This window comes from Macaca thibetana, chromosome 18, assembly GCF_024542745.1.
Source record: "Macaca thibetana thibetana isolate TM-01 chromosome 18, ASM2454274v1, whole genome shotgun sequence".
NCBI classification, from domain to species: domain Eukaryota; kingdom Metazoa; phylum Chordata; class Mammalia; order Primates; family Cercopithecidae; genus Macaca; species Macaca thibetana.
In genome coordinates, this window is record NC_065595.1 from 45,868,201 (window position 1) to 45,891,831 (window position 23,631).

At 37.4% G+C, this 23,631-nt stretch overlaps 1 protein-coding gene across 26 annotated transcripts in view; it reads right to left on the reverse strand.

The window, feature by feature from the left end:
* The window catches only part of DTNA (dystrobrevin alpha), a 403,482-nt gene that overhangs the window by 47,062 nt on the left and 332,789 nt on the right, over positions 1-23,631 (reverse strand). For 8 of the 26 annotated variants that reach the window (XM_050767211.1, XM_050767214.1, XM_050767216.1 and 5 more), the window contains 5 exons: positions 22,953-23,077; positions 16,188-16,271; positions 14,386-14,475; positions 5,714-5,791; positions 5,048-5,140 (listed from right to left, as the gene is read on the reverse strand). In XM_050767211.1, coding sequence (XP_050623168.1) covers positions 5,048-5,140; positions 5,714-5,791; positions 14,386-14,475; positions 16,188-16,271; positions 22,953-23,077 — 470 coding nt within the window. Of the gene's footprint in view, positions 1-5,047; positions 5,141-5,713; positions 5,792-14,385; positions 14,476-14,550; positions 14,835-16,187; positions 16,272-22,952; positions 23,078-23,631 lie in introns of those variants that run through there. The other 18 variants (XM_050767231.1, XM_050767223.1, XM_050767224.1 and 15 more) reach the window with 4 other exon arrangements.

Consider the following 23,631-nt stretch of genomic DNA (forward strand, 5'->3'; position numbering starts at 1 on the left):
CCTACACATTAAAAATATTAAAGGCATACAATTCAGTGGATTCAGTAGTGAAATGGGTTATGGATTCAATTGTGTCTCCCCCAAGATTTATATGCTAAAGCATATGAATACCCCCAGTACCTTAGAATGTGACTATGTTTGGAGATAGGGCCTTTAATTACAGTTAAATGAGTTCATAGTGTGGGGCCCTAATCTCATAGGACTGATGTTCTTTTAAGGAGAGGAAGAGACACTAGGGTAGAGAGAAAAGGTTATTTAAGGGCATAGCAGGAAGGTGTCCCTCTGCAAGTCAAGGACAGGAGAAACCAACCCTGCTGGCACCTTAGCCTTGGACTTCCAGCCTCCAGAACAGTGAGAAAATAAATTTCTGCTGTTCAAGCCATCAAGTATGGCATTTTGTTTTGGCATTCTTAGCAAACTAATACAAAGATGAAGAATCGAGGGGACATTAAAATTAAAAAAAATTCTTGCCCAATTATCACTTTAAGTTTAAAAAAAATTTTGGAACACCCTATTAGTTGCTCTGTCGATATCAGTGAATTGCTGGTGCTTATCTTTGCCTATGTCTACCCTCTACATGAAGCTTAATACTTCAATTTTTCATCTATTTTATACTCCTATACGAAATGTTCAATTTAAGTGCTACTCTATAACAGTGATTTTTTTAAATAGTAAAAATTCTAATTTTGCTAGTAAAGTTTCTGACTACTCCTAACAATTTTGTTTAGGGTAAGATGGAATTTTTTAGCTACAGCACTACTGATATTCTACAATATCAACAGATGTTTATAGAGCACCTACTATGTGCCTGGCACTGTGCTAGATGTCAGAGATAAGGTGGTGAACAAGTTGGAGGGGGTCCCTGCCCCATTGAAGATACAGTAAGTAGTGAGTCAACCAACCAGCCACTAACCAACAAACTAACCAGCCAGCCAACCAACCAACCAACCAACCCACCAATGAGCCAACCAGCCAACCGGCTAACCAGCCAACCAACCAAACCATGATTGCAGCTGATAAGAAGAAAATAAAAATAGTATGCTATAATAGAGACTAATATAGGAGACCTACTGGGGGAGGTGTCTTTAATCTAAGACTGGAAGCTAGACAAGCAAGTTCATGTGCATATTGTAGGGGTGAAATGAGACAGAATGTTCTAGACAGAGGGGAGAACTAGTATTGAGGTCTTGAGGCAGGAAAGAACTTGGTTCGTTGGAGGAATTGATCAAAAACTGACATGAATAAATGTAGTGATTGAATGGGAGAACCCCAAGAGATGTGAGGCTGAGAAAGGAATAGGCAAGGACTAAGTTACATGCAGATTTGTACACCATGGTGAGTGGTCTGGGTTGTAAACTAGGTCCAATAGGAATCTATTAAACAGTTTTAGGCATGCAAGTTAATTAAAATTTAGACCTCGTAAATGAAATTCTGAAATAGGCATTCTTAGACATCTTTTTTCCCCAAAGCATAAAATATTATGGAACAATTTTAAACTAGATGGATTATTAATCCACTTAATAAGAAATCTATTGGCAACACAAATGTACACTTTCTTGTACTTGAGGAAAATATAAGCAGAATAATTTTAACCTAGTCATATGACATCAGATGTATAATCAAGTGACAATGGTTAGAGATAGAAGTTCTGGGCTGGTTTCAAATCATTTGGTTGGTCCACTACAGACCCTGGCTATAAACTAGCAAGCCCAGGCACTTGACAAGCTTTGGGGGTGGGTAGTAAAAGCCTACTGTATCACATTTTCAGACTCCTTCTCCTGCAATGAAGAAGATGCATACAAATTATTAAGGCTTTTAAAACTTCATTGAATTAGGAAGGAAGCAGAAATTCTCCCTTGAGCTGCAGTTTATTTATTTTACTTATCTGACATCAGAACCAGCAATGACATAAGTGTTTCTTTAGTAGCCAACTATTACAAATAAGTCAGTTTCCCATTGTGTTAAGTAGTTAATATAGGGTAGAAGACCCCCACATAGAGTTAATCAGGATTATGTCTGAATAACGGCAAAAACAAAGCTTTTGATGGAGAATGGCTATAAGGTTCCTGTTTGCGGAGCATCTCATGAGGGGTGCACAGACAAGGAGGCTAAGGAATAGGGTGGAAAATAGATGGGACCCAGTGTCATAGGACCTGTTTGCAAGCACTTACTAGCATGTGACTTTAGATAAGTCACTTAATGTCTCAAAGCTCATATTTTTTAAACAGTGAGATGGAAATAATCATATCCAACCTTCTAGGACCATGAGAAGTAAATTAAATAATTTGTGGAAAAAGGCTCTGTAATTTTTTAAGCATTTTATAAATACAAAATTTAGTATTCATACTCCAGCTGTTGAGATAAAAGAAACTGAAGACAAAACTCTTGCCCTTTTTGAAGCTTACAATTAACGTGAGAAGTCACAACTCAAGGAACTGCATACATAAAAGGTAACTTTTAAGAATCACCATTCCTGTTACTAGTATGTGCTCAAAATGTTTGCTAAAATCAAATAAAAACGCTAGAATAAGATATGCAGTTTCAGTAAATACGTGGAGGATGCAGTGTGAAGGAGGTATCCACAAAAGATCCTGAAAGGCATGTGTTGATGAAGACTTTAAAAAAGGTGATGAAACACAGTGGTTATGAACTTGGATGGATAATGGTTAAAATCTCTGTCCCACTTTTTATAGCTGTGGGACTATGGGAGAGTCAGGTAAGCTCTCTAAAATGATACCTTTACTTATCTATAAAAGGGGGATGATCTTATTTACTCCATGGGCTTACTTTAAGAACTAATTTAAGGACTAGTTTAAGGAGAAATTATGTATACAAGGCTCTGAACATAGAGCTTGGCATGAGGTAAGTGTTTAAAAACACGATTATTATTACTATTATTATATGTCTCACTGTGACTTGATGGTAAAGCATTGTAGCTACAATGATGTTAAAGGAGGTAAGAGGTCATTACGTTACTTATAGAATCATGACAGCTGTGAGGAATTGTTAGGATCTAATTAAACATAAAGAAAAGGGAAGAAAACATAAGAAATTTGAAAAAGTTGGAATTTTTTAAGGATAGAAAAAAACTATGAGAAATACAGAGGGTGAAGCTATTAAAACAAAACCTCCTTCATTGATTGGTTGGTCTTAAATTCTGCTTTGTTTTCAAAATACAAATCACATTTAGCTTTCATCAAGCAGATGCAAGGTGTCTCTGCTGAGACAGATTTATGGTCTTAAGTAACCATCAAGTCAATATGATGAATCACTTGAGTAGAGAAAATGGCTGGTAGTGACAAACTCTGGGCTTTTCTCTTTGGAGATTTATTTGTTACAACCTTAATTAAGAAAAGGTCAAGAAAGAGCAGTAGAAATAACTGGAGTGTGCTTAGAATGATGGGAAGAGGACACAGGGTGAGATTGCATCATTGCCTTACAATTGAATCTATACTGACTGTATTCTTCTTCAAAGATGAACAATACCATTAACAAAAAAAATTCAGTGCTTAGTTCTACTGTTTCAGCTACCATGTAACACTGGAGTACCAAACTCCTTGGGAATAAAGCAATTTTGTAGTTTTGAGAGGCTGAGTTGTAAAAAAGTGGATACTATTTAATCTAGAAGCTCACAAAATTTGAAGAAAGGGATGGATTTAGGTCAGCCGAAGAGTGCATTTTTATCACCTTAAACAGCAGGATCTAAGGTAAAATTAAACTAGTATACTGGTTATACATTATTAAAAACATAAATTTAGATACATGTATGTACTAAAGCACATAAATGTTCATCAGTTCATGAGAACTAAAAATTATCTCATGTACTAATCTTGCAAAAATAGGTCTAAGAAGCAGTAATAGGAAGAAAATTTTGAAAATATTCAAGTGAGGAGGAGAGAGATCCAGGGGCTAATAACATCAAGTGGTGAGGGCAAGGAGCATGGAGCAATGGCCTAGCAACTGAGGGATGCGTTGGTGAAATACTAGCTTGGTGCAAAAGTAATTGCAGTTTTTGCCATTACTTTTAATGTAATTGTCATTAATTTTGCCAATTACTTTTCCTCTAATAGTAGAGGAAAGAGGACTTGCGATGCTAATGGTTTGAAACATTTTAATGGAAATTGAACCCATTGGCTCTCTTAATAATTATAACTATGGAAAATCCATGGGTCCTTAGTTCAGAGAAAATTGAAGTGGTTGAGAAAAATTGACATATTTTCAAGGAACTGGTTTGCCAAATATGTTTATAAAACAGTCATCTGAACTGGATTGAAAAATACACATGATAAATACATAGTTTGTCCTTTTCCTTTAATTCAAGTTGCAAATCTACATTTATTATTAACATCAAGTAACTTTAACCAGCGGAAGGAGTCTCCTATGTCACAATTAAAATGGAGAAAAGCCTTTTGAATGGCTTTATCCAAGCACACAGGGCTATCTTAATTTCTGAATTTAACATTTCTGAAACTAAGTTTTGTGTATTCCAAGATGTAAAAGCAGGCTTTAGCAGGATGATCATCAGAGACATGTATAATAGAATTGCTGAAAGACAATTGTTCCCACTGTTATCATTGTTAAAGAAATGATTTCCATTTTGTGATTCAATTACATCACATTTTTTCTTTTTCACTCTTGGCTTGAGTAAAATGAAGCATTGTTTTCCAAATCAGCAGAGACATCCATGTCCTTGGAATAAGACAAATTCTTGTATCACCATCCTGTGGTGATTTGGCATGACATGTTAGCACAGAACTGAATGGTGGGGCCCGGAGTCCTGAATCTACCTGAAGGCTAATATTTAGCAAGGCATCCCTTTATGCAAGTTTTCGCTTTAGCTAATATATAAACAAGGATATGAATCTTATGGTTTCTTCATGGGAAGTATACAAACTAACACCACAAAAGACTTCTTAATTGAATCAGTTAACAGTGCTTCAGGGTCACCACTGGCATCCAGTGACCTTGCTCCTTGCTGAGACTGCTTGTCACCAGCTCAGACTGCATCCCTCTCTAAGGACAGTCAAGCAGCCAAACCTGCACTAACCATGAGGGGTTGTTCCGGAGCATGTTGACATACAACCCGATGAGAACATGTTCATCAGCTAGCCTGTCTGCCACATTCAGGCTGTACTGTATCCTGAAACAGGGCAGGGGGAAAGAAAGGGTGTTGTTAAGAGAGGTGGACAGAAATAAGCAGAGAAGGTAGGAGTGAGTTTTTGGTAGAAAAGGCATTTAGAAAACCAAGCAAGTAAAGGAAGGGTAGTAAGTGATGTGCTATGAAAAACACAAGCGAAATCCAGGCAATAAAACCCACAATTCTATTTCACTAACTTTAAAAATAAAGACTTCCATTTAGCTCAAATAAAGTTTTAGAAAACAGATTTACATTTTTCAACCACTAAGGCCAAGGTATTCATCTGTACAGTAAATACATTGAAATGGGTTGCAAGCAAAGATTAAATATCCTTCAGAAAATCAAATCTTCAGCTTAGTCATTTCAAAAAAGAAAAAGACACAAATCTGGGAAAGTGAATAACAACACAGATGTGTCTACTGGAAATAACTACTTAGTGCTGTTAATTGGGTTAGAGCAGAGCTGCTTTTACTGAATCAAAGATGGTCTTTCACACACAAAGCATTTTTGACAAAAGAAATCTCCATTTTTAGTTTAGTTAATGCAGCGTTCCAGTACACTCTGGCTGAAACTTACCCTTTGCCCTTCAGAAATGCTGGAGCAGCCCTAGCCAGCAGTTTGTTCTGCTCTACTTCACTGTCCTTGGGAGGAGAGCTAGTTAATAAGATGGGAAAGCCAAGAAGAGCGTAAACACCGCAATGCATTCAAGAATAGAAACTGGCAACAGACACTCCCAAGTCTAGATCCAAGTTCCATTTGGACAGATCTCTTATTATTTTGAAATGTTCAAGATGTTTTCAGATTTCCACAGAGTTCAAGTAGGAGTAGAAACCCAGCCTGAGAACACAACCGCAATCACCATGATCCCAGATTTGACCTCTGCTATTTGCTTAACAAGAAAGCATTTATACTGGGTATGTCTAGACATAATGAAAATTCATTCAACATTTATCATGGCTTAGCATGTAAACAGTCCAGCAGTTCACTAAGTCCTGCCAGCCTTTAGATCCCACTCAAGAACTTTAGCCTTCCCTGCATCCTCCAACTTTCTGTGCTGAATAGAAAGACTTGAAAATTACCTAGCTAGAGATTGCTTTGTATTGGAAGTGTTTTACTACTCCAAGCAAAAGCCACATGGTCTTGGCTGTGGAGCTACAAAGAAAATTTTCAGAGAAACATACCTTTGAGTCTTATACATATATGTTGTTATTTCTTATGTTTATATTAATACAAAGCTAGTGAATATAGTCTCATTGCTAAAGCAAATTCTTAACATTATATATTCATTATGGGAACTACTCATTTTCTTTAGTAATTTAAAGGGCAATTTTAAAGTTTAAAATACAGTTTTATTAAAGTACAAACAGAAATATAAATAATAATTCATTATGTGTGGCTACAGTAAAGTCATCCAAAATCTACTGTGACAATTTGTAGTCACACTACATTGAGAAATATGGTATTAATTCTTAGTATTACAGTTGTATTGGTTGGTAATGTGTTTAAAGAAAGTTTGCTCCTCTATAGGTTAAGTAAGAATTTGCCCTGCATACTGGTAAACCTAAAATTACCTACTCCTTCATGGAAAATAGAAAAATAAATTGTCTGTCTTTGTTTGAATACCAAATATTTAACTACTTGGACATAAATTACGAGGTTCTGCCAAAAATTTTCAAGAAACTCTAAATCTACTAAATATATATAATGGTTTATAAATTAGTTAAAATCTTAAAAACTTTATACTACAAGTTTTAAGGCTCTATTATAAAGCACCATTCTTTCAGGCCATGAAGTACTAAAAAATATAAATTTATACATATCACATTAGAACTATGTACATTATAGTTGGAATTCTTGCTTTATAATAGTGTATATTAAAAAGATTCCTTGAATAGTGAGGTCTCTGATAAATTTAATATTAAATTTGATTTGTAAAGAAAATGACTAGCAAAGAGTAGACATGCATGTTTGGCAGATGAATGACATTTTCACTCAGCTCTTCAGAAAGGCATCTGTTAGACAAATTATTGCTGTACTTAAAAAGTTCAACTGTATCCAAACAAAATTGACTTTCTTTTTTGAGATGGAGTCTCACTCTGTCACACTGGCTGGAGTGCAGTGGCACGATCTCAGCTCACTGCAACCTCTACCTTCCGGGTTCAAATGATTCTCCTGCCTCATCCTCCTGAGTAGTTGGGATTACAGGAACACACCACCATGCCTGGCTAATTTTTGTATTTTTAGTACAGATGGGATTTCACCATGTTGGCCAGGCTGGTCTCGAACTCCCAACCGCAAGTGATCTTCCCCCCTTGGCCTCCCAAAGTGCTGGGATTACAGGCGTGAGCCACCATGCCTGGCCCAAAATTGGCTTTAAGAATAAATTAGATTGTGTTTTAGGAGAATTTACTTTCCTGATGACCTTAATACTTATCTTTATCCAGCATATTGATGTTTTCCTTTTAAAACTGCAAAACCTGCCCATCAGGGCCAAATAACCACCTTCAGCCATCATTTTCTGTGATGTACCATTATCCCACCAAAACACTTTCTGTTTTCTGTGATATACCATTACCCACCAAAACTGCATTCCAAACTATGTCTACTGAAGCAGATCTCCATACATTCATTATGCAGTACCTACAGTACCCCTGCTGCCCAATATCCCCCCAATTATTTTTTGTAACTAAAGATAGATGAATCTATTACATAATTTATTTCAGATGCTTGCAAAACCATTCAAAACACTGTGTGAAACATCCGTAAGTCTTCCCTCCAAACTAAACTATCTCCCTGCCTTCTTATGCTTCTTTATTCCTTGAATCCCATAAATTGTGGCAATAATTTCTTAAGCAATAATTGCACAGGGACAACCTCTCACACTGAATGTGCAAGATAACAAGTAAGAATCAGTAGAGAAAAGAAACACAGGAAGGTCAACCACGAAGATGTGTTTGCCACAAATTATTCTGGTGAAGTTCTATGGGAGGAAGAAGATGTGTCAGTGAAGGCCCAGAAATGTGGTTCCACCACCCACCACTGACAAAGCCCAAGCATGAAGGAGCCCTAGCCTCAGTATTGTGTAGGGGTAGGGCTGAGAAAAGGGGGCAATACGCCGGACTTTCCTTTGGTGGCCTTCTCCTTTTTTTTTTCTTCAAATCTTTGGGCTCCTCTCTTCCTTCCCCTACTCCACTTGCCTGTCTCCCCTCTCCTCTTCCTTTTCTTCCTTCTTCTAACCGGGTCCCTTCCTCCCTCAAAGGAATGAGACATATTCTATGTATACACATCTCTTAACTTTTGCTGTCATTTTCTTTGTGTTGGCCCTTGCCGGTGTTGGTTTAAAGAAATAGTTTAAAACCTTTATCTTCCTTTCCTTTCCCATGCGGATTCTTAGAGAAAACAATTCTTGGAAAATAGGGGTGTTACACCATGAACATTTATGAGTTTCTGGAAATAAACTATTTTGTTTTGCTATAGCTCTTAATTTCTAGTGCCAGAAGAACTTCTAACTTTTTGATACTCACTGTTCACATAGTTTCTGTAATTTCTAGAGTTAGCTTCAAATTCTTCTCATCATCTGTTTCTAGGAAGCCAAAAATATGACCACGTATAGCGGAAGCCAAATGCATGATGAAAACAAGACAAAAATGGCCACCCTTTCAAAATGAAATGAATCAAGAACCTTGAGAGTTGACTGGGAGACAGGTTTCACTTAAAACTTGGGTCTTTAAAGTCTTTTCACTTGAAGTACTTTCCACCAGAACCTCTTCCAGCAAAGTGAAATTTTTTCTCTTGAGTTGCTGTTAAAACAGAGATTGCTATGGTTTGAATATTTGACCCCTCCAAACTTCATGTTGAAATTTGATCTTCAATATTGGAAATAGGGCGGGAGGTGTTTGGGTTATGGGGGCAGATCCCTCATGAATGGCTTGGTGCCATTCTCACAGCAATGAGTGAGGTCTCACTCTATTAGTTCCCTTGAGGGCTGGTTGTTACAAGTAGCCTGGCACCTCTTCTCTGTGGCTTGCTTCCTCTCTTCTCCTGTGTCTTGGCACAAACCAGCTTCCCTTTGCCTTCTGCTGTAAGTGGAAGCAGCCTGAAGTCTCACCAGAAGCAGATGCTGATGCCATACTTCATGTACAGTCTGCAGAACCATGACCCAAATAAACCTCTTTTCTTTTTTTTTTTTTGAGACAGAGTTTTGCTCTTGTTGCCCAGGCTGGAGTGCAATGGCGCAATCTCGGCTCACTGCAACCTCCACCTCCTGGGTTCAAACAATTCTTCTGCCTCAGCCTCCCGAGTAGCTGGGATTACAGGAACCCGCCACCACACCCAGCTTTTTTTTTTTTTTTTTTTTTTTTTTTGTATTTTTAATAGAGATGGGGTTTTACCATGTTGGCCAGGCTGGTCTCAAACTCCTGACCTCAGGTGATCCACCTGCTGTGGCGTCCCAAAGTGCTGGGAATACAGGCATGAGCCACTGTGCCCGGCCTAAACCTCTTTTCTTCGAGGATTACCCAGCCTCAGGCACTCCTTTATAGCAACACAAAGGACTAAAACAGTAACGATGTGGGGCTTACAATGATCCCTCAAGGCTCTATATTATCACAGTCTTTTATAGACTAATTTCGATTCTAAACTTTCATTTTGTAGCTTGGCGGTTTGCATGGAGAAGTTAAGTTTCTAATTCTTTGTGGGATTTAGGATCAGGCACAATGGAACCTACTTCCTGACTAAGGAAAGAGTGCTTCCAGCATATCATTGTGTCAGAATGTGACAATGGCTTTCATACAACCCAGCCTGAGCTTCAAAAGCTTCTTCTGTTCTACATGCCTTGTCTTCAAATCAGAATGTATTCTTCCTTTTAAGCTCTGAAACTGGTAACTATTTGGGGTTCAACTTGACCATGGGATACACATTTTCTAATCTGAGTTTCAAACAGAAGCAAGACTATCATTTCTAAAATTATATGCACACAAATCTCTTTTTCTTATCATCCTTTTCTTTTCACTAATCCCTTGCCACTGTATGAGCATATCCTTTCACACACATATTATCACTGATGGTTGTGGGAACAGCCATACCTTGGAGGGCATGGCATGGTAAATTTTGAAGTTCATATATCTGCTGAAAGAAAAAAGGTAGGAAATATTCCTTTAGACATTTTTTTCTAACAAAAATCCTCTAGCTTCTCATCATTTCCTTTTTAGACCTTTGGAAAGTAGCATATCTAAAGATGAACATAAAAAACCTTCTTCCAAAATTTTTCACACACACACACACACACACACACACGCACACACACACAATGACACAATGGGTTCTGGAAACGTAGAACAATCTCAAAATGTTTCATACTTATTAAAAAAATTATCCCCTTAGCTTTGAAGGGTGATGACTGATGCCAATAGTTTTACTTCAGTGAAAATATTTGGGGGTTGGTCCAAAGGTAACAAAATCACACACAGATGCTTCCTGGATACATGAAATATATTTTTAAAAACCACTTCTGCTAATGTTGAGTTACTATATTAGCCCTTGACAAAGATTATTTTTCTTTTATTGAACATGATATTAAAGGCCTGGCTGCAGTCTCACAGAGAACAAATATTATAGAAACAAATTATATTAATATAGAATAATTATCACAATGGTTAAAAGAAAAACAATATTTGAAATATAGCAAATTAAGAACAGATATTTTCATTTCTATTCTTAAATTATTAATAAGCTTGTGTGACATTTGGATTTGTGAAGAATCACTTACAAAGTTGGCTGTCTCCTTAAGTAACTATCTATAGTGTATGAAATTTTCCTTCTCACTAGAATTACATAGTTTAGTAGTAAGGCCATCACACTAATTTAAATACAATAAAAAAGAATCCACAAATCTGTTTTGTCAAGAAATAATGTTTTGAAACATTCTGTTTCTTTTTTTCTAGATTTCAATAGCTTACATCTGAAATATAAAATATCTATTACCTGAAAATTCATAGACCAGTATTAAAAAATAGGTTAGTGTCTCAGTGGGAAAATTAGCTGTCATCAATTCAGGCTGGCATAGAAGCTGAACCATCTCAAACAGGTACCATGGAAAAAATAAGAATTATTAGGTCATATTTAATTTACTACATTGTATCCAGGTATTATCAAGTCACACCAATTACACTTTAGTCAAGACAGCCTCTAGGAAAGTTTGCTTGTTGGTACAGGGCATGCAGAGACAATAGCCAAAGCAAGTCTAGTAGGAAAATAAAGGTTACTGAACTGAACAAGATAGGTGACTGTGGTTTTAATCATGCACTAACATTTTAGTATAGAAAATTGTTAGGGTTGATGTGTAGACTGGTGTAATTCTGGTTTGGAAAAATCTAACATATTAGTGGAGCTCTGGGGCTACATGAAGTAAAGAATTATCGGCAGAGAGTGATTATTTCAAATTCATAAAATTTCATACAACATGCCCAGAAAGTTTGAAAAGAGTGAGAAATCTTCAGGGTGGTGCCAGATGTTGATTTAAAAATTTATCTGTTTTATGACTGAAAATGGATGGGCATTAATCTTAGAAAAAAATAGATATGAAGAAAACTTTGATTTTCAAAAGGAAAGGCTACATTCAGTGTCTCAAATTTATTTTTAGCCACTTTTGATTACCAAATCACAACTATTTAAAATGTAGCTTGAACTTTTTGAGTCAGATTAAAAGCCAGGTTGTTAAGTGAAGAATCTCTGGGTAAGCAAAAACATCTTTTAAAAATGAAAAAGGCACATTGAATTAGCATTTCCTGGGTTGAAAACCCAAACCTATCAATCAACTGACCAACAAGTCAACCCAAAAAATAACTCACAACTGCTGCTCCTCTTGGAGGGATCAGGATTTGGGAAGTATCTGGGGTGGGTGCACTCTCCTCATAGGAACTACAGAGCCTAATACAGTATCATTTTTAAATTTATTTTATTTTATTTATTTTTGAGATGGAGTTTCACTTTTGTTGCCCAGGCTGGAGTGCAATGGCACGATCTTGGCTCACCACAACCTCTGCCTCCTAGGTTCAAGCTATTCTCCTGCCTCAGCTTCCCAAGTAGCTGGGATTACAGACGCCCGCCACCGTGCCTGGCCAATTTTTGTATTTTTAGTAGAGATGGAGTTTCACCACTTTGGCCCGGCTAGTCTTGAACTCCTGACCTCAGGTGATCCACTCGCCTCAGCCTCCCAAATTGCTGGGATTACAGGCGTGAACCACCATGCCCGGACATCTAATACAGTATGATTAAATAATTACTTGTTATTGCAGCAAACCAAAAACTAGCATATTAGATTGTGTTCAACATGCAATATGAATTATAAGCAATTTCCTAATATTTGGTGGAGTGATAAGACCTGGCTAGATGTTATATAGTATAGTCAACGTGATTCCTTTTGTGAGTGCTTACCACTTTAGAGGTTGCAACTATGAAAATACCTGTGAAGACTTTAAATGATGTTTCTAAAATTGGAAGTAAAAGGAGTGTGACTAATTTTTTTTATTAGTCTTTACTGTGACTAATGAAGAAGTTTGGTCACAGTGAAAGAAGCTTACTTGACGTTAAAAAGTATTGGTTAACTTTCTCATCTAAACTAAGTAAGGATTATGGCAAGATAATTAAGATTTTAAAAAGGAGGCATGATGCCAAAAAAGATAGCAGATCCTAAGAGGCACAGAGCTGTGGGCAGTGAAGGGGAGAAAGAGCCTTTGGGGCCTGGCTTTGTGGTCAGTCCTTGCAATAATATCTGCAATAATAATAATAAGCTATCTTTCATAAGCTTAGATAATGTTGCTGGCTCACCATACATAGCTCTTAGAGCTCTTTCCCTAGTGGTGATAATAGATTTCCCTCAAATCAGCCATTCTTTCCTATAAATTTATAAGAAAACATAATAGATTTAGGCATATAGTTTACAATCAAGAAAATGAATGAAGTGAATCGGTCCATTGATTATGTTATATGACCCACATTCTACCTAACTTCTAACCAGCACTGAATGTACACATGTGCACATGTGCACACACACACAGACATACACACATGTAAGAAGACTTCAAAGGACCAAGGGAGAGTGCCTTTGAGAATCCCTTTTTTTTTTTTTCCTTTTAAGTAAAGGAAAAGTGAATCAAGTACATAGCTAAAAAAGATGTAAGAAAAGGGAATGAGACAGATGATGCTGGTAACCAGAGGTTCACACTCATAAATCTGTATGAAGTAGATTACTAGGATGTCGAAAGATTTCAAAGTTTTATCCCTGTGTCTTTTGAAGATCAAAGTGGTACGCTTGTAAAGAGCCCTAGGTGAATAATGCCAGGAGTTTGTGGGGAGGATTCTGGAGTGGGGATTTCAATTCATCCTCATTCGGCTTTATCTTTCTAGGATCTGTCATGATACAAAAGACTGAACTTAGGCTAAAGAAAATATGGAGAACTTACCTACTTTCTTGGTGCTGCCCTATACTGACCGGCACTATACTTGGCTTGCTTAGGTTTTATTTCATTGTTGGGATGGGCTAGGGGTGAGGGCAGAGCCGTAGGTCATATTTCTTTGGTTCTGTTTCAATGATAGAAGTACAGGACCTTTAACTTTTGCCTACATCTGGCATGATGGATTTCTATCCATCTGAGTTTATCAACATGATGAAGAAATCAAAAGTGATTTACCACCAGCATTATCAAGTGATAGAGAATAAGCACTGAGAGCAAGCAACTGTTTTTGAAATTGTTACTTCATTAGGAATCAGACTGTCCTCCCTAGGGGGAAAATGGATCAGGTCCAATGGTACAGAAAGGTACAAGTCCTCAAGTCTTTAACTGCAATGAGGTCCAGCTATATGACATTGTCCTAGCCTCACCTAGTTAATGATCTTTCCAATAGACTCCTTAATTCAAAAGTCTTAGAAATTACCATCTGGGGTTTTTGCAAATTGTACAAAAGCAGAGACTTGTCCAAACAAGATCCAGCTTGATACACTTCACATATACACATCTCTTATATACTGGTATGAAGCTATGAAATCCATAAAATATGTGGAAAGGAGAGGAAAGAGCTGCAAAGTCCAGCTCAAGTTGAAAAATCTCAACACAATTTCATTAAACCCCAGAAGACCTCTATCTCCAATAAGACATACTACGAGAGGATTTTAGTGCTAGAGTAGAATGACTATGAGTCTAGCTATGGAACTACTACTATGATTAGCAATTCAGGGCTGGGATACTGACCGTGCACCGTGATCAAGCTGATTTACGTACTGCTTTATGAGGGAATGCTCTTCAGCCACAGGGCTGGATGCACTTATCCCCTCAGGTAACCTGAGGGATTCAAACAATGAGACCTCATTAAAACTTCCCATGGACAGAGCAAGGCCCACTCAGAGAGGAAAGACATTTAGTGTACACAGCTTTATTGAATAGCACCCTCAAAACAGAAACCGTAGGCCAATCTCTGTGGTGATAGAAAGAAATGTGAGCTTTAAACAACATATCTGTGGTTCACAGAGAACATTCCAAAAGGACTGAAAATGGGAAAAAAGGGAAATAATCATATTTTGGGTTAATGGGTACCATGCACCCTGGAGGAACCAGAACAGCTCAAAGTATTATAGGAATATTTTAGGGTAGAAGAAGTCATGTTATCCATCTAGACGCATCCACCAAAAGCACCGTCCGAGCTGAAATGATATAAAATGACCTTCAGTAAGGATGGGGTCTACCTCTGCTTGACATTTGCAGAATGCAGAGCTTCCTAATAAAAATACATATTTCTAAACATCACGTCAGGTCTTCCCTACACAGATGCACACCTGTGTCTCTTTACAGACTTTATGATTTCGTTCCAGAAAAAAAAAAGGTTGAATTTGCTGGTGATTCTAAAAAAGAGTGCTAAAAGGAAGTTACTGAGGGCCTAAACCATATTATTCTACTGTGGATGTTCTGCTGTATAAAACTGTCTCCTCGTTTCCACTTGTTACAGAACTTGTTTATACATCAGAAACACCATATTCTGTTTATTCTGCTAATTACAATTATGGGGAACATCTTCATCTCAGGTTCCTGTTGATGGGCACATACAGGAACTCAGAAGAAAAAATCAGCTGTGTTCTTAGTCTCATTGTCTTCAAATCCTCAGTTGAATGTACCAGGATATTAGAGTGAAACTGGCACCTTATAAACCTCTTCAGGGAAAAGATGAATTATGTGCATTTTGTGAAATATGAGGCTGTACTTTTTTTCTGCTGAAAGGCATTTGAAATCTTATGTTCAATTACTCACTCCAATTTTCCTTACCTTTGTTTTTGCTTTCCCATGAGCCTTCTTCATGTATTTATAAAATAATTATCTGGTGCTTGATTCGCAATTATTTGATCAAATGACTCAGAGCACCTCTTGACCCTGCATATGTCTGATGCTAACTCTTAGAGAAATATTTGCTTCTCCTGTTTCTTGCTCACATGGGAATGGATCTTGTGCAAAGAAATGAGATGCAGATCCACCTTTTAAAAAAGTGATTATTATTATCGATGACATTGCTTATATGGAAACTACATTTCCAAGTTTGGTCTTTAGCCTCTAGCCTCAGGAACTCCAGGGTTCACCAACAAAGGATTCTTTTGTATCTTAGCTTTAAATAATGACACGCTTCACCATTTATATAATAACACACCATTGCATCTTGAAATTCCAGTTTCTTGACTTCAACAGACCACTCTGAGGACTATGAAAGTGACTTCCTTAATAAGATGGGAAGCATATGTGTCAGCAGTAAAACTGAAACATACCCCACATTCTTACTGTGGATACATTATAAATGCAGGTTTCCAGATATGACATTAATCCCCAAAGCCACCATACCCCTCTTTAAATGCATACAAATGAATGAAATTGAAAACTTATAATGGATATTTGCAAGCTTGTTTCCAGTAACAATATTCTGCCCTTGGCTTGCATGAGAATATTTTTGTTACCACAAAATAAAGGCTCATTACCAAAGAAAGGGCTTATTTTATAATAGGGTTGGAACTTACCTCCTGGTAATAAAAGGACTTCCTGAGGAGGGAACAGAGTGGGAGAACAGGGTGTCATTCATGCTGGTTACAGGTCTGGGAGGCCTAAAACAAAAGACAGTGTGAATAGAAAGTTAAAACAAATAAAAGTCACACATTTAAAACTCTCCCTCATCCTTCCAGGAAAGGGGATGGGAAGATCTGAGTTCTATCTTTCCCAGGATCAACAAGAAATCTTACATTTTCCAATTAAATTCCTTAAGTGTTTTAAAGTAACATTTCCTTGACAATATATAATCTCAGGTAAACACTGGGAGGCAGATCTCCAGACACCATGTGAATGTTGATGTGAGCTTTGAGCCTTGATGTTTCATTGTATAATATTCTGGAATGAAACAAGGATTTTGAAGAAGGCAGTGGTTTTACTTCTACTGCCTTCTCAAGAAGCCTTGAAGACCTGATCATTGAATCTACGTTCTCTTGGAAAGAGGAAGTTTCCGGAGGCTTTGGAAGGTTCCTTCTGTGTTCTCCATGATGACGGGCCTCTCCAACATGCCTGGTCTGAAAGGACACAGGCTGTACAATCATATCATACCTTATTTGCCTTTGCTCTAAGTGAAGAGGCAAGTAAGCTCCACAAGGATTTATGAAGTTAGTTTCTGTTGTTTGGGTGGTCCATATGATAGAGTATATGGTGTACAGCATCCCATAAGCTTCACTTGTTTTCTTATGATAAGAGAAGGAAAACAGAGTTCAATTTTCCTCAGAATTGTTCATGGTTCTAAACACCAACTGCATGGAGTCCATCTTCCTTGGTCTGTTTTTCATTTCATTCTGTCATTCTTTTCCTATCATGAATGTTTTAGGTCAGGTAAAATGATAGGACTAAGATCCATATCTCATCTCCAAGGCATTTTTAGTCTTTTTTAGGTTCAATATAGGATAATGAATGGTAATATGAGATGGGATTTAGAATTCAAAAGATGGAAAATGAGGTGGGGCATTTTCTGAATCACAGGAAATTTCAGTTTCACTATAATTCTATATTTGAGTTTGACAGTATAGAACATTTTGAAGATGAGACATTATAGCAGCCTAAATAATCAATTTATGTTGGCTTGATTAAGAGCCAAATTTGTAAATGGTTTAATTTTCACTTTAGAGAACAGCTTTGGATTCTACAACGAAGACATTCTGGGAAAAAGATAGACTTGTATATCCCAATGTATTGACTGGAATGGACATGAAGCTCTGCAGGTTTTAAAATGTCAGCACTACATGCAAAAATTCACTGAGACTTAGAATAACAGTCTCTGGGGTTAGGGACAAAAGATTACAAATATGGTGCAGTGTATACTGCTCGGGTGATGGGTGCACCAAAATCTCACAAATCATCACTAAAGAACTTACTCATGTAGCCAAATACCACCTGTACCCCAATAACTTAGGGAAAAATAAAAAAATAAAAATAAAAAATAACATAAATTCACCGAAACTTTTTTCATGGTAGCTGGTGCTAACCTATACTCTGAGATTTTGTAAGACATATCATCTGTTGGACGAAGCCAAAACAACAGATTCACTATTTCATCTACTCTAGACAAAACTGAAGTTCTGAAAACAATCTTAGTGTTTTGCATTACTTATCTAAGATGCATCTTTGATATATAAGGGAGCAACACAAGGCTAGTTTAAAACTAACTCTGCTTTGAGTTGAACACTAGCAATTTAGAAGAAGGATGCTAATTTTATACAAATGTCCTCTGTGAATTATGAAAAGTTTGATCTGCTAGATTTTAAAACAGTGAACAGAGTATAACATCTTCATCGTAGCTTTGCAAAGAGTTGAAAAAAATACTTGACCTGACACTTCTGATTTTGTCTTTTTTTTTTTTTTTTTTACTTTTCCATCTTCCTCCATGTCTAAAAATGAGAAAACAAGTGGATTTAGAATGCTTTTTAACTAGCTTGATAAATGTATTCTATTGAATCCGGTCACTACAAAGCTGAAATCAAGGTTTCTCAGCAAATGGCTTTGTTTAAGGTCTACCATTGAAATGTTGAACTTGGGACAAAGAATGGCTAGCCCCAGCACCAAATGGTGGTTTTCAGAGGAACTGAAATTCCTATTTCTTCCACAATCAAATGACAAGTTACCTTATCTAACAAATGGCCCACACTGGGAATTTTGGACATATTTGGTTTTATGTAAAAGAAACAGCTCCACAAAATAGAGTAAGTCACAGGGGCCTTCTGGACAAGATCTTCACAGAGGACAATTTTATGTGTCATCCTTGTAAACTGAGTGTACAGCACAAGAAGACTTATTTCTAAACTAGCCTCATATTGCTCACTTGTTTTGTGTCTCATCCCCACTTATGATCATGATTATACATCTTCATAAGTAGACTGGAAACTACTGCACTACTTACCACGTATCACTTTTGGCAGCGAGAAATTGAACAGAATACAGACCGTTAATCATGGTAACATTTACAAGCAATACAATAGTTAAGAACAAATGTCAAAGTACCAAAATGTCACCACCTGCTCATTTCTATTTAAGGACTAATTCATGACTGGCAGCACCTCTCTACAAGATGGGTAGAAAATCCCTTGGCTATAGTAAAAAAAAAAAAAAGGCATTTTCTGTGTGTCACATGCTTCATTTCCATATGCAAATGTACGTGTGTGTTTGTGTGTGACAGAGATATTAGTACTATAACCTGTTTAAAAATCCTATTGATTCAGTCTCTCTTTTTAAAATTTATTTTTTACCATATCTAAGTCTACCTGTAAAATGTTAATTTGTTACATAGTCAGACTGTGCCATATTTTTGCAACTTTTTTCACATTTAAGTTGTGGCCAGGTGTGGTGGCTCACACTTATAATCTCAGCCTAGGAGTTCCAGACCAGCCTGGGTAATATAGAGAGACCCTATTTCTACAAAAAATAAAAAAAAGAAAAAAAAGAAAAAATTGAAACTTGAGTTTTAAATGAGTAATAAAAATATTTTCTAATGTTTTCATTAGGTATTGATAAAGCATTTTCCATGTATTATTTTCTCAATTTTATTTATATCTTATAATGCTTTTGCTGCTCAACTTTGGATGCACTATGTATTAGAGGACTAGTAGCAATTTTTTTTTAAATTTTACTTTAAGTTCTGGGGTACATGTGCAGAACCTGCAGGTTTGTTACACAGGTATACATGCGCCATGTAGTAGCAATGTTTTTTTTTTTGAGTCGGAGTCTTGTTCTGTTGCCCAGGCTGGAGTACAGTGGCGTGATCTCGGCTCACTGCAAACTCCGTCTCCTGGGTTCACGCCATTCTCTTGCCTCAGCATCCCTAGTACCTGGGACTACAGCTGCCTGCCACCACGCTCAGCTAATTTTTTGTATTTTTAATAAAGACGGGGTTTCATCGTGTTAACCAGGATGGTCTTGATCTCCTGACCTCTTGATCAGCCTGCCTCTGCCTCCCCAAGTACTGGGATTACAGGCATGAGTCACTGTGCCTGGCCAGCATTTTTTAACACAATAATTAAACAGCAAGATGTGCATTTAAGAAGACTGTATAATGTTCAACATCAAATTTTATGTCCATGAGCTCTATAATGTTCTACATATTTCAGCACTATGTAAGGACATACCGTTATCCTTCACTTAAACATTTACATCATGGACTTTTTTTCTGAATATGTCTTTGAAGAATTTGTATTAATTTACAAAATCAACACACTTTTTCACAGTGGCAAAAACAAAATGTTTATTTTGAGTCTGTGCTATAATTCCCAATGCCCAGAACCTCAGGTCATCAGCACAGGACAGAGTATGCCCATCAATATTGCCAATGCTTGCACCCCACTCACTGCTCCCTTCTTACCTCTGTCTGTAAGCTTATCCATGGGTGCAACTGATACGGACTGGGATATTTTTGTGACACTACACCCAAAGAATGACAAAGATGTGGTTTGTACTACAATTAAAGGTTGCTTAATAAATTATTTAGGAAAGCACAGGGAAAGGTCAGAGAGGGAATGAGGATGACCAAGACAGAGCTACAGCTAGAAAATATATTTTTATTGCTATGTATAGTTCTATGGAACATACTTTTAGGGTGATTTTTGCTAGAGACTCAATGATAAAGCTTACTTCACATATTTCTGCACTACGACAATATTCCTTCTGCATAAGATCTTTATAATTTAAGTCATATTTGGGAGTAATAAATTAAGGGCATTAAGTGGAGGTGGGAGTATTGGTGTGTTTTATTTCTTAAATTTCACTTATTTTCACTGTACAGCACTGTATAAAAGTAGTGGGATGGCTTATTATAAAATGACATGGTATGGAATGTCATATATTTTTGTCTAATTTATCAAAATATTATTTACATACATTTGGAAGAAGTGTGAATATTCATTAATTCCATGTACATGTTCATTATGGCAGATTAAGAGAGCATTCTTTTTTATAAATGATTAAGGCTTAATACCATTTATTTTTTTATTTAAATGTCCTTGATGTGCCTATGATAATTTAGAATAGTTAAATGAGCAATGCATTTTAAAATTAGAAGTCTCAGAAAAAAGACGTGGATATCTACTCATGAAAATAGCATTTGAATAAAGAAACAAATAAGGAAAAAATTTCTATGGCTAAAAATAGAACAAAAATATTCTGTTCTAAAATAGACTTGACATTCTACATCCAGAATGTCTTGTATGTTATTTCAACAATTAAATATCTTGTACAATTTGAATTTTAAAATTAAAACTTTCACCCTGGGAAAATATGTTATCAGTGAGTACAGATCAGTATTCTGATTCAAGGACTCTTGAGGATCTGGTAAAATACATAGAGGTTTGCTCAAAAGAAGACACATTTTGTACAGAATTTTAAAATCTCTCCATGGAACATAAACTAAGAATGTATTGTGTAGCTTAGCCCTCAGTTACTTCAATAAATGACAAAACAGATTATATTGCCCCATAAGTCAAAATTTAAAAACTATTACTCAGCCAATTAAATACCTCTCTCTCTCTCTCTCTCTCTCTCATACACACACACACACACACCACCCAATCCTAGCACCCACTGGATACAAGGCCCTGAGCTAGATAATACTCCAATGTGACTCACTGTGAAACAGACTTTTACATTGCAGTACATCACTTCCTAATTCTTTGGAGGAGTGTGAAGCAGAAAAGCTCTTAGAGCCAGGCTATTCACACCCACACCCCCTATCTTCATGACACCCAGCAGTTCCGTTGAAGGCTGCTTTCTTGGGGTGAAACTCCTAGCAGGGCTGGTAGGAAATTACTCTCAGCATAGCTCAGGGAGCATCAGCTGCTCTCACTTTGCTGTGGTCATTTATTAGCAACTTAGTGATTGTGTCTAATTGGCTATGGGAAGGAAAGTCTAGACCTTAATAAAATCGTTCATAAGCTCCTGTGAGGTAGATTGCTGCAAGTGGTTGGCCCTTTGGGACATTCCCCAGATTTATTTATCCCTGGCTTATTTTAAGGTTTATTTATAGAAGCATAATTTCCAAAAATAAGTTAACCACATTCTACAGAATTAGTTTACATTAGCTTCTGGAGGCTGAGCCCATGCCAGCTTGTAAGCTGAGAAACAGGAGCCTTCAGGCTGTGTATACTGCTGAGGTCAGAGATGTCTCAAAGCACCCGCAGGAACAAGCAAAACAAAGCCCCGAAGTATTTATACAAAGCTCACAGATGTGACGCAGCACAAATTGTTTGGTGGTATTTGCTAAGGTCTGTTGGAGAATGTAGGTGCTGCTTCCATGAAGGTCTCATACCCACCACAGTGCCCCTTCTGGATCATATGCTGAACTGCCTGAAGCATGAACTTTGCATTGTTGAATTTCTATACTGATAGGTCCCATCAGCCCACCTCTTGATGTCAACATGCAAACACAGGCCCTGTGGTGTGACAGGTTCCACTGAACTGTGGAAAACAACAGGCAGTTCATAAGGAGGCATCTGTGACTACATGTTATCTAATTGTACATAGAAGCAGGTAATGAGACTCTTTCTTCTTAGGAGCCCAAGGTAACACCAAGGAAAAAATTGTTTCTTCTACCTAAGCCCCCTTGTTATCTTGGACACCCAGGCCTGAGAGAGGTTCAAAGGCATGAAACTTCTGGGAGGTAGCAGGGATGGCTGGAAGGACCGTTTGCTGGTCCAACACCTTCTGCCACGAAACTCACACATACTTTGAAGAAAAGAATCTTTGAATATTCTGGTAAATTTTCCCAACACTCCCCCTTCCCCTGCACAGGCTATGATTCTTCTAAAGTTATATAGCTTGGGATGAAAAACAAAAGTAATTTCTAGATTTGCTGGCATCTTAAACTGGGTCTGCAGAGCAATAAAGAGCTTTTATATTTGGAACTCAAGGCACATACGAAATTAAGGAACAATATGCTGTAAATAATTTTTTACCACAGTGATCCCATTGATTGTTAACTTCCAATGTGCAGGCACCACTAACATCCATATTTTGTAACTAAGCTTTCTGAAATATTTTCCACCTTCAGGCGAATTCTGTTAGTGTTGCATATTTCACTTGTCTGCCTGGTGGAAGTACTGTATACCGCAACAACAACAAAAAACTGTAAGGGCATTACTCTGACTTTTTAAAATAATTAAATGAAAAATCTTGGTTGCTGACCACTGATAGGGAATTGCCTTTGTGTGGCTCCAGACATGTGCCCTTGAAGAAAATTTTCTCTTTACTGGGAGGGTAGAGATACTCACACGATGTGAGCCAAGTTGAGTGGCTTCTCAGGCTGATCTGGGAACATGGGGTGCAAAGGTTCACGGCTGGAAGCACAGCTCAGGGACTTGCTTAATGCATTAGTCAGCTTCTTAGCAGGTGATTTCTGGAAAGAAGAAGGAAGGTAGAAGTGACAACAGCTAATATTTATGTAATATTTTATCAAATGATTTGCTTTTCATAATAGATATTCATTCATGGAAGAAATCCTTTTCAGTGCTGACTCTGAGTCCGGAAGTTTGCTCAATGCTGGGAAGAGGGTTTCTGAACAAGCTGCCTCCTGCTGCTCAGTGTCAGCAAATGCTACAATAAATGGGAGCAGGCATTGTGCATGGGGCACCTTCGCTGGGACTTAGTGGGCCTGCAGGAGTCCTTCTGACAAAAACTCAGCAGACTAGGAAGGTCATTCGAGATGGAGGAAGCAGCAACAGTGAAGGGAGTCCTTCTGGGGAGGAAAGCAGGAGGCAGATCATCAAAATCTTTATATGGCTTGTTAAGAACTGTCTCTTTATCCCCAGGACAGAGGGAGACCATGAAGAGTTTAAATCACAGGCATGACAGCATCAGACCTGATTCTAGAAGGACTGCTCTCACTTAAGAACAGAAAATGGTTTGTGAGAAAATAGGTATGGAAGGAAGATGAGCAGAAGCTTTTGCAGG